The sequence below is a fragment of the Ranitomeya imitator genome, chromosome 10, assembly GCF_032444005.1.
Source record: "Ranitomeya imitator isolate aRanImi1 chromosome 10, aRanImi1.pri, whole genome shotgun sequence".
In the NCBI taxonomy this organism is placed as follows: domain Eukaryota; kingdom Metazoa; phylum Chordata; class Amphibia; order Anura; family Dendrobatidae; genus Ranitomeya; species Ranitomeya imitator.
Window position 1 is genome coordinate 21,526,733 of NC_091291.1, and position 12,680 is coordinate 21,539,412.

The following is a 12,680-nucleotide window of genomic DNA, read 5'->3' on the forward strand; positions in this document are numbered from 1 at the left end:
TATAACTACTATAATACTTCTCTTATGTATAAGAATATAACTACTATAATACTGCTCCCTATGTACAAGAATATAACCACTATAATACTGCTCTTATGTATAAGAATATAACTACAATAATACTGCTCCTATGTACAAGAATATAACCACTATAATACTGCCCCTATGTACAAGAATATAACTGCTATAATACTGCCCCTATGTGTAAGAATATAACTACTATAATACTGCACCTATGTACAAGAATAGAACTACTATAATACTGCCCCTATGTACAAGAATATAACTACTATAATACTGCTCTTATGTATAAGAATATAACTACTATAATACTGCTCCCTATGTACAAGAATATAACTACTATAATACTGCCCCCTATGTACAAGAATATAACTACTATAATACTGCCCCCTATGTACAAGAATATAACTACTATAATACTGCTCCTATGTACAAGAATATAACTACTATAATACTGCCCCTATGTACAAGAATATAACTACTATAATACTGCCCCCTATGTACAAGAATATAACTACTATAATACTGCCCCCTATGTACAAGAATATAACTACTATAATACTGCTCTTATGTATAAGAATATAACTACTATAATACTGCCCCTATGTACAAGAATATAACTACTATAATACTGCTCTTATGTATAAGAATATAACTACTATAATACTGCCCCTATGTACAAGAATATAACTACTATAATACTGCTCTTATGTATAAGAATATAACTACTATAATACTGCCCCTATGTACAAGAATATAACTACTATAATACTGCTCTTATGTATAAGAATATAACTACTATAATACTGCTCCTATGTACAAGAATATAACTACTATAATACTGCTCCTATGTACAAGAATATAACTACTATAATACTGCCCCTATGTGTAAGAATATAACTACTATAATACTGCACCTATGTACAAGAATAGAACTACTATAATACTGCCCCTATGTACAAGAATATAACTACTATAATACTGCTCTTATGTATAAGAATATAACTACTATAATACTGCTCCCTATGTACAAGAATATAACTACTATAATACTGCCCCCTATGTACAAGAATATAACTACTATAATACTGCCCCCTATGTACAAGAATATAACTACTATAATACTGCTCCTATGTACAAGAATATAACTACTATAATACTGCCCCTATGTACAAGAATATAACTACTATAATACTGCCCCCTATGTACAAGAATATAACTACTATAATACTGCCCCCTATGTACAAGAATATAACTACTATAATACTGCTCTTATGTATAAGAATATAACTACTATAATACTGCCCCTATGTACAAGAATATAACTACTATAATACTGCTCTTATGTATAAGAATATAACTACTATAATACTGCTCCTATGTACAAGAATATAACTACTATAATACTGCTCCTATGTACAAGAATATAACTACTATAATACTGCCCCTATGTGTAAGAATATAACTACTATAATACTGCACCTATGTACAAGAATAGAACTACTATAATACTGCCCCTATGTACAAGAATATAACTACTATAATACTGCTCTTATGTATAAGAATATAACTACTATAATACTGCTCCCTATGTACAAGAATATAACTACTATAATACTGCCCCCTATGTACAAGAATATAACTACTATAATACTGCCCCCTATGTACAAGAATATAACTACTATAATACTGCTCCTATGTACAAGAATATAACTACTATAATACTGCCCCTATGTACAAGAATATAACTACTATAATACTGCCCCCTATGTACAAGAATATAACTACTATAATACTGCCCCCTATGTACAAGAATATAACTACTATAATACTGCTCTTATGTATAAGAATATAACTACTATAATACTGCCCCTATGTACAAGAATATAACTACTATAATACTGCTCTTATGTATAAGAATATAACTACTATAATACTGCCCCTATGTACAAGAATATAACTACTATAATACTGCTCTTATGTATAAGAATATAACTACTATAATACTGCTCCCTATGTACAAGAATATAACTACTATAATACTGCTCCCTATGTACAAGAATATAACTACTATAATACTGCCCCTATGTACAAGAATATAACTACTATAATACTGCTCTTATGTATAAGAATATAACTACTATAATACTGCTCCTATGTACAAGAATATAACTACTATAATACTGCTCCTATGTACAAGAATATAACTACTATAATACTGCCCCTATGTACAAGAATATAACTACTATAATACTGCCCCCTATGTACAAGAATATAACTACTATAATACTGCCCCCTATGTACAAGAATATAACTACTATAATACTGCTCTTATGTATAAGAATATAACTACTCTAATACTGCCCCTATGTACAAGAATATAACTACTATAATACTGCTCTTATGTATAAGAATATAACTACTATAATACTGCCCCTATGTACAAGAATATAACTACTATAATACTTCTCTTATGTATAAGAATATAACTACTATAATACTGCTCCCTATGTACAAGAATATAACCACTATAATACTGCTCTTATGTATAAGAATATAACTACAATAATACTGCTCCTATGTACAAGAATATAACCACTATAATACTGCCCCTATGTACAAGAATATAACTACTATAATACTGCCCCTATGTGTAAGAATATAACTACTATAATACTTCTCTTATGTATAAGAATATAACTACTATAATACTGCTCCCTATGTACAAGAATATAACCACTATAATACTGCTCTTATGTATAAGAATATAACTACAATAATACTGCTCCTATGTACAAGAATATAACCACTATAATACTGCCCCTATGTACAAGAATATAACTACTATAATACTGCCCCTATGTGTAAGAATATAACTACTATAATACTGCACCTATGTACAAGAATATAACTACTATAATACTGCCTCTATGTACAAGAACATAACTACTATAATACTGCCCCTATGTACAAGAATATAACTACTATAATACTGCTCTTATGTATAAGAATATAACTACTATAATACTGCCCCTATGTACAAGAATATAACTACTATAATACTGCTCTTATGTATAAGAATATAACTACTATAATACTGCTCCCTACGTACAAGAATATAACTACTATAATACTGCTCCCTATGTACAAGAATATAACTACTATAATACTGCCCCTATGTACAAGAATATAACTACTATAATACTGCTCTTATGTATAAGAATATAACTACTATAATACTGCTCCCTATGTACAAGAATATAACTACTATAATACTGCTCCTATGTACAAGAATATAACTACTATAATACTGCTCCTATGTACAAGAATATAACTACTATAATACTGCCCCTATGTACAAGAATATAACTACTATAATACTGCCCCCTATGTACAAGAATATAACTACTATAATACTGCCCCCTATGTACAAGAATATAACTACTATAATACTGCTCTTATGTATAAGAATTTAACTACTCTAATACTGCCCCTATGTACAAGAATATAACTACTATAATACTGCTCTTATGTATAAGAATATAACTACTATAATACTGCCCCTATGTACAAGAATATAACTACTATAATACTTCTCTTATGTATAAGAATATAACTACTATAATACTGCTCCCTATGTACAAGAATATAACCACTATAATACTGCTCTTATGTATAAGAATATAACTACAATAATACTGCTCCTATGTACAAGAATATAACCACTATAATACTGCCCCTATCTACAAGAATATAACTACTATAATACTGCCCCTATGTGTAAGAATATAACTACTATAATACTGCACCTATGTACAAGAATAGAACTACTATAATACTGCCTCTATGTACAAGAACATAACTACTATAATACTGCCCCTATGTACAACAGTATAACTACTATAAGGCCTCACTTACACTAACACAGCTGAGTGTTATCTGAAGCTTTGGGGCATAACACTGCGCCCAATGTTATGCAATGGTGCAGTTTAGGGCAGCCATTATTTTCTCATGCAGTTTCATCCTGAGATAACAATGTCAGTATGCTACAAGTGAATTGGAGAATCATATCGCACGCCCCCATGCAAGTCTACGGGTTCATGTGAAATCTTCGACTACAGTGAGTGCGATATCAATTACCGCGGACACTGGCGACGGAAATAATGGAGAAATTACTTTGTCCATATCCTCCGCACCTGTGCACATTTCCGCATATGCACATTTGCATAATCGGGCCGTATCTCTTGCATGAGAAAATCGACTGACGTGTGAGTGAGCCTAATACCGAGAAAAATGTTAACAGTTTCACCTTTTGACTTCATCTAGGATGTTTCTTCGACAGAAAAGACTTTACAAAAAGGAGGGAGTGAAGTAGATGACTCTATCTATGTGAATTCAGGTGACGTTCAGTATTCGAGCGTTAAATTCTCCAAATTGAAACATAAGATTCCTCAAAACCAAGAAGATATTGAGATGGAATATGCAGAAATAAAGAAAGCTCCGCCTAAATAAAATAATCGGCCTTATTTTACCTGTTGTGTGCCCCAAAATGTATCCTGCCTTCAACTTCTGTTATTGACATCTATGATGAAATCTTTTGGCTTTACGGTAGATCTTATCTTCATAATCTCGAGCTTCTGAATATTCCTTTGTAACTTGACAACTGGAGAGCGACATTTTTTTCTTATTTAAATGCAAAAAAGAGAAAGGACACTGGATTGCAAACCCAATTCTTCTTACCTACAATACTCATTAGGCACAAAACCTTTGTCACAAGACTTCTGAGAAGGAACCACCTCTTGCATGTCTTCTACAACTTCAAGCGTAAAGTCCAAGGGCAATTTGAAACTCTGAGGAAAACACTTACAGAAAACGCAGAGCAAAAATTAGAACAATACTACAACAAACTACGGACCCTTCTGATTCATAACAAGGTAAAGAAACTACATAGATTGCGCCTCAATTCAGGAGTTAGGAAAGAAAGCCAAAACCTGACTACTTGGACAACCACCCCATTCGAGACACAAAAGCGTCTAACCACGTCATCAATCTCTCAGAAAATAAACCCAACAAAGTGGAGCTGGCCGTGCTTTTTAGAGGACTCTCATTTGTCCTACTAGGGCCTTAGATAAAACAGAACTCTGCAGTGATATGGAAACTTATTTCAGGAGACTGCGCCTGAGGGAATATTTCAATGTTATGGAAGATTGAGAACCTACTTGGACTGAAGAAAGAAGGATCTCTATGACCAAGAAGAGGTCAAATTTGGCATCTCCACCTGAACGCAACCCTCATTTGGATAACTATATAGACTCCTTCAGACATTTGATAAAATCCACCATCATAGGTACAAACAGGAGACAAGCATCCAACATCAGAGCCCAGGAGAGAAAGGCCATACAGCCTTTGAAAACCAACAAATAAATCATCATTAAACCTGCTGACAAGGGTGGTGCGATAGTCATGATGAAAACATCAGACTACATGCAGGAAGCAAACAGACAAGTTGGAGTCTTGTCTGACTGACAAATCCATAAGAGTTGACGACCCGATGCCAGAGAGTTCAAGAATAGGGACAATCTACATTCACAAATCTGGAAATCCAGGAACACCAATTATTTCATGTGTGGGCACCCTTACTGAGCAGGTATCTGGATGGGTAGAGGGTATTCTTATATCACTGTTCAAGTATACACCCAACTACATTCAGGACTAGAGTTGAGCGAATATGTGCGGAGTCGGTCGCAGAATCTGAATTTGCCATATTTGTGCTATATTGGTACCCTATTTGTGCCGAATTTATGTTTGATGATCGTTTCCGAACATATTTGGTAATTTCTACTCTCATTGACTCCAATGATGTTTGGCGAATAATGCAAAAACAATACTGGCCAATGATCGAATTTTGAAAAATTCACTCAACACTATTCAGGAGGACACAACTGACCTATTGAATAAATTAGCAGCAATAGGTCCTCTACCAGAAGGAACAATCCTGGCCACCATGGATGTGGAATATTTGTACTCTGATATACCACACCAGGATGGATTAAATGGCTGCAAAGTCTTCATGGAAATTATAGGAATTGATGCTGATTCTGTGGCGAAACTTTCAAAATTCATCCTCACCCACAATTACTTTGAATTTGATAAGATATATCAACAGGAGACTGGTACAGCAATGGAAAGTAAACTGGCTCCACAGTATCCAAATCTTTTCATGGCCAAGCTTGAAAGTGACGTTTTGTCCTCATGTCTCATCAGGTCTCTGACTTACTACAGCTTCATTGACGATGTTTTTAATCATTTGGATGCAGTCTGAGCCACAGCTAAAGACGTTCCATGAACAGTTTAATCAATGTCATCCCTCCATCAGCTCAACAGTCAACTACTACTGAAATTAAGCTTGTGTAGGGTACTTAACGATATGTACCAAATGTCCAACTGGGGGTCTGTATGTAGAGGAGACAAGACAAAAACTTAGAATAAGGATGAATTCTCATCGCCACTCAATGAAAGAAAAAAGAATAAATCTACCTGTGGCCAAACATTTTTGTATCCCTGATCGCAGAACTATGGAGATGAAATTACTAGTATTATAAGGTAACTTCAAATCTCAGAGAGACGGAAGAGTCTGGGAGAATAAGCGTAAGACAATCTTTGACACATTCAGTGCAGGAATGAATGTGTTGCATGGATTTATATGTTTGTACATCAACTAAGGAATGTGCTCCTCAGACCTTGTGGTGGCATCATATTCATGGACCAGACCTCAATCACAGGACAATAAAACTTTCACACTCTTTATCTATAAACTGTTCCAATATTTACGCCCACTACTGTTTTTCCCTCTCCCATACTGATAGTTCTGCTTCACATCACTTATCTATTGCATTAGTCCTGTGTCCCGTTGTGCATATATATGTGACTCTTAAGAGTTTGTGATATTCTATGCCTGATGAAGAGATCATAGTACACTCGAAAGCTTGCGATTTGTTACCATCTTTTCAGTTAACCATTAAAAGGTATCAACCACTAAGGATTCTCAAATCTTAATATTTTTCTATGTAAGTCATGGTGATGAAAGGAATAGGTAAAATGACACTTTTGTCTCTCCCCATGATATTTTTTTAACTGAGGGCAAAAGATATTATTGCGCAAAAACAAAAAAATATATATACAAAATTTAGATTATAACTGGAAATAAGCTGAGTGTTTGAAACTTTTGTCTGAATATAACAAGGCACAATCTGTCTATATATTTATTTAGATCAATGTTTATCATTATTTTCTATAAAAAATATTTTATGTTTGTAGCATTACATTATCAATTTTTTGCAAAGTTTAAGAAAGGGATATTTTTTCATTTAAATAAATAATTTTCCTAATTGTTAAATAAATTTTAGTTTATTGAAAAATAGATACAAGTGTATGAGAACTGTTTGTATAAAAATTCTTACAATGTAAAGTCATGGACATGTATATTTTATGCTGTTATAGAGGCACTCGAGATGACTGCTATCGGAGCCATGAACACAAAGGTGCCCAAATCAGATTGCCCTATAATTTACTTATTTTTAAAGAGAAAGCACTAGTCCATGTGAGACAATCAGTAGTCGTCACCTTCTTCAAAAGTCATCCGTAACCAACTGATCCTACAGTAAGGGATAAGCAACGCTTATGGAATGCCAATTACCAAAGTATATAAAAGAACATGCATTTTTTTTTTAGAAATTAAAAATATTCAACAAATAGAAATTGAATTTACATCCATAAATTTAAACAATATCTGTATTTTCCTATAATTTTTTGTCATTTGATAAATAGCAAATAGACAATGGCAAGTTAAAATTATGTTCTGTTCCTTCTGTGATACCAACAGATAGGAAGTGTGGGCTGGATATTTATCTCCCTAGAGGAAGTTGGGATGGATCTTTATCTCTCTATAGGAAGTGGGGATGCATCTTTGTCTCTCTACAGGAAGTGGGGATGCATCATTATCTCTCTACAGGAAGTGGGGATGCATCTTTGTCTCTCTACAGGAAGTAGGGACGGAACTGTATCTCTGCAGGAAGTGGGGACAGATCTTTAACTCTCTACAGGAAGTAGGGATGGATCTGTATCTCTCTACAGGAAGTGAGGACAGATCTTTATTTCTCTACAGGAAGTGGGAACGGATATTTATCTCTATGCAGGAAGTGGGGATGCATCTTTATCTCTCTACAGGAAGTGGGGATGCATCTCTGTCTCTACAGGAAGTAGGGACGGAACTGTATCTCTGCAGGAAGTGGGGACAGATCTTTAACTCTCTACAGGAAGTACAGATGGATCAGTATCTCTCTACAGGAAGTGAGGACAGATCTTTATTTCTCTACAGGAACTAGGAACGGATATTTATCTCTATGCAGGAAGTGGGGATGCATCTTTATCTCTCTACAGGAAGTGGGGATGCATCTCTGTCTCTCTACAGGAAGTAGGGACGGAACTGTATCTCTGCAGGAAGTGGGGACAGATCTTTAACTCTCTACAGGAAGTACAGATGGATCTGTATCTCTCTACAGGACGTGAGGACAGATCTTTATTTCTCTACAGGAACTAGGAACGGATATTTATCTCTATGCAGGAAGTGGGGATGCATCTTTATCTCTCTACAGGAAGTGGGGACAGATCCTTATCTCTCTACAGGAAGTGGGAACGGATATTTATCTCTATGCAGGAAGTGGGGACAGATCTTTATCTCTCTACAGGAAGTATGGATGGATCTGTATATCTCTACAGGTAGTAGGGATACATCTTTATCTCTCTACAGGAAGTGTTGACAGATCTATTTCTCTCTACAGGAAGTGGGAACGGATTTTTATCTCCCTACAGGATGTGGGGATGCATCTTTATCTCTAACTTTTTCTTTCTACAGAAAGTGGGGACAGATCTTTATATCTCTACAGGAAGTAGTGACTGATCTTTATCGCTCTACAGAAAGTGGGAATGGATCTTTATCTCAGTAAATGGAAATGTGGATGGATTTTTATCTCTACACGAAGTGGGGACAGAACTTTATCTCTCTACAGGAAGTGGGGACAATATTTATCTCTCTACAGGAAGTGGGGACATATCTTATTCTCTCTATAGGAAGTAAGGACGGATCTTTTTCTTTCTACAGAAAGTGGGAAACAGATCTTTATATCTCTACAGGAAGTGGTGACTGATCTTTATCGCTCTACAGAAAGTGGGAATGGATCCTTATCTCAGTAAATGGAAATGTGGATGGATTTTTATCTCTCTACAGGAAGTGGGGACAGAACTTAATCTCTCTACAGGAAGTGGGGACAGAACTTTATCTCTCTACAGGAAGTGGGGACAGAACTTTATCGCTCTACAGGAAGTGGGGACAATATTTATCTCTCTACAGGAAGTGGGGATGGATCTTTAGCTCTCTACACGAAGTGGGACAGGTGTTTCTCTTCCCATGGGATGGGGGGCAGATCTTTTTATCTTTACAAGAAAGTGGGGGTGTACTTTTATATCCCTGCAGAAATTAGGGGCTGATCTTTGTGTTACTACCAGAAGGGGGTGGATATTTTTTTCTTTACAAGGAAGTGGGACTGTATACCTCTCTACAGGAAGTGGAGACTGATCTTTATCTTACTGCACAAAGGGGGCAAATCTTTATTTCTCTACCAGAAAGATGGGCGATCTCTAATTTTTCACAGGCAATAAGGGTTGGTTTATATCTCTCTACAGTAAGTTGGGGCAGGTCTTTGTCTGTCTGCAAACAGGGGTCTGTCTTTACAAACAACAGGGTGGGTTATTATCTCTCCTCAAGCAGTTGGATGGGTTTTCATCTCTGCAGAAACTGAGGCTTGTCTTTCTCTCTTTATAGTAAATTGGCGGGTCTTTATCTCTCTACAATGAATTGGGGTGGGTCTATGTCTATTTACAGGAAATGGGTGTAGATTTTTCTCTCTGTAGGAAATGGGGGTAGGTCTTTATTTCTGTAGAAGAGTGAGGTTTAGTATTTTATCTACAGGAAGCTTTGCCTGCCTGCAAGGATGGATCTGTGTATCTCTACCATTGCTCTCCTATCTATCAAATTGCATGCAGGAATAAAAGAGCAGAAGGTTTTCATTTCAGTTCAGGGTAGGCAAACTATTTGATAATGACAATGACATGTGCAATGCATGCTGGGTAACAATTAAAGGGAAGTTCCAACACTCTTAGTGCTGTCAGAATGCTGTGTGAGATAGCACTCACTAGCGTGTTGGGGAACACTTGCTTGGCAGTGATATAAGTGCACACGGGTACGGTTCTGAACACACAGCCAGACTGTATTTTCTTCAAAGAGTTCAACTGGGTTTTATTACTCCATAAACTCCAGTAGCACCAAGCACAAAGTAACATTGTTCATAGCATGGCTCTGCTCCATCAGGTTTGGGACCATACACACTTGCTAGAGACCAATATTCAGGCTCGCTCTGGAGCCAAACATACACAGTCTGGATTATGGTACCTGCTTGTCAGCGTTGCATGATTCACATCAATAGTTTACACATAGTCACGCCTGTATCTCTCCAGTCAATGGGTGACTGCACAGTTCAGTAACTGTCCTTTATCAAGGCACATAGTCCTTTCCCCATACCTGGGGTTACCTCTCAGGAGCTCCTGCTCCACAGGCCGACTCCTCGTCAGTCCAAGGTCCTCACCACAGGTGACCTGTCCGGGTGCTATTCAGGACGTCTGTCCCCAACTGGGACCGTCCAACACCCCAGGCCACCAGTACCAGAGTCCCACCACGTGCTCTACAGGGAGACAACACTCCAAACACATAGGCTTCCAGGACCTTCCAGCACAGAACCATTCAGGTCCACACTCAGAGAGCATACAGGAACCAAACACTCTCCTCCTGTGACCAAACCCTGGTCACATTATGTACCTTGATGAGGTATGGATCACATGGGCTGGTCACGTGATACTGACATCACTGCAAGTCTCAAAAACACCCCCTCTTCCCACAGGAAAAAAAAGGGTACAGTGAGCACCTCACCCAGTGGTGAGGTATATGGGTAGCCAGACCCTCCCATCTCTCATAGCTACCCGCAACCGGGACAGAGATGCACTAAACAACATCTGAGTGCTCATGTGCACCAAAGACAAAATACTCCGGGTTGCATTGCAGGAAGCAGCTCCCCATATTGAGGGAGGCTTACATCACAGAAGACCTCGTCCTCTGAGACACATACCGACCATTCACCACAATGCCGGGCACTGTCTCACTATCCCCATTACGCCTCCATGCGTGTCCTGGGGAGCACATACAGCGCCCCCTAGCTGTAACAGGGGTCACTGCATCACAGCTGATAAAGAGAAACTGTTTTCTCAAGAATTGTAGATGGCAAGTTAAAGAGCAAGTGGATTGGATCTGTCACTGGACATATTAGGCTTGTATGTGAACCAAATGCAAATTTACATTACGGGGTGATAAGAGTAGCAAGTATATGCTTTAATAAACTGGAAGTACAGGGCTTTTTAACCCCTTTCCGACCCATGACGCCACGTAGGCGTCATGAAAGTCGGTGCCAATCCGACCCATGACGCCTATGTGGCGTCATGGAAAGATCGCGTCCCTGCAGATCGGGTGAAAGGGTTAACTCCCATTTCACCCGATCTGCAGGGACAGGGGGAGTGGTAGTTTAGCCCAGGGGGGGTGGCTTCACCCCCTCGTGGCTACGATCGCTCTGATTGGCTGTTGAAAGTGAAACTGCCAATCAGAGCGATTTGTAATATTTCACCTATTATAACGGGTGAAATATTACAATCCAGCCATGGCCGATGCTGCAATATCATCGGCCATGGCTGGAAATACTAATGTGCCCCCACCCCACCCCACCGATCGCCCCCCCAGCCCCCCGATCTGTCCGGTACACTGCTCCGGCTCCCCTCTGTCCTGTGCTCCGCTCCCCCCCGTGCTCTTGTCCGCTCCCCCCGTGCTTCAATCACCCCCCCGTGCTCCGATCACCCCCCCTGCACTCCGATCCACCCCCCTCCGTGCTCCGTTCCACCCCCCCGTGCTCCGCTCCACCCCCCGTGCTCCGTTCTACCTCCCCCGTGCTCTGTTCCACCCCTCCCGCGCTCCGATTCACCCCCCCATGCTCCGATCCCCCCCCCCCTGTGCTCCCCCCACCCTATCATACTTACCGATCCTGCCGGGTTCCGTCCGTCTTCTCCCCGGGCGCCGCCATCTTCCAAAATGGCGGGCGCATGCGCAGTGCGCCCGCCGAATCTGCCGGCCGGCAGATTCATTCCAAAGTGCATTTTGATCACTGAGATATAATCTATCTCAGTGATCAAAATAAAAAAAATAATAAATGACCCCCCCCCCTTTGTCACCCCCATAGGTAGAGACAATAAAAAAATAAAGAATTTTTTTTTCCACTAATGTTAGAATAGGGTTAGGGTTAGGGGTAGGGTTAGGGGTAGGGTTAGGGGTAGGGTTAGGGGTAGGGTTAGGGCTAGGGCTAGGGTTAGGGTTAGGGGTAGGGTTAGGGGTAGGGTTAGGGCTAGGGTTAGGGGTAGGGTTAGGGGTAGGGTTAGGGGTAGGGTTAGGGTTAGGGGTAGGGTTAGGGGTAGGGTTAGGGGTAGGGTTAGGGCTAGGGTTAGGGGTA

The 12,680-nt window shown here is 38.8% G+C and overlaps 1 protein-coding gene across 1 annotated transcript in view; it reads left to right on the forward strand.

The window, feature by feature from the left end:
• Nucleotides 1–7,056, forward strand: part of LOC138652169 (uncharacterized) — a 104,260-nt gene extending 97,204 nt beyond the window's left edge. Inside the window, exon 19 of the mRNA XM_069742937.1 lies at nt 4,348–7,056. Coding sequence (XP_069599038.1) covers nt 4,348–4,533 — 186 coding nt within the window. The 3' untranslated portion in view covers nt 4,534–7,056. The remainder of the gene's footprint in view (nt 1–4,347) is intronic.
• The last annotated feature ends 5,624 nt before the right edge of the window (nt 7,057–12,680 follow it).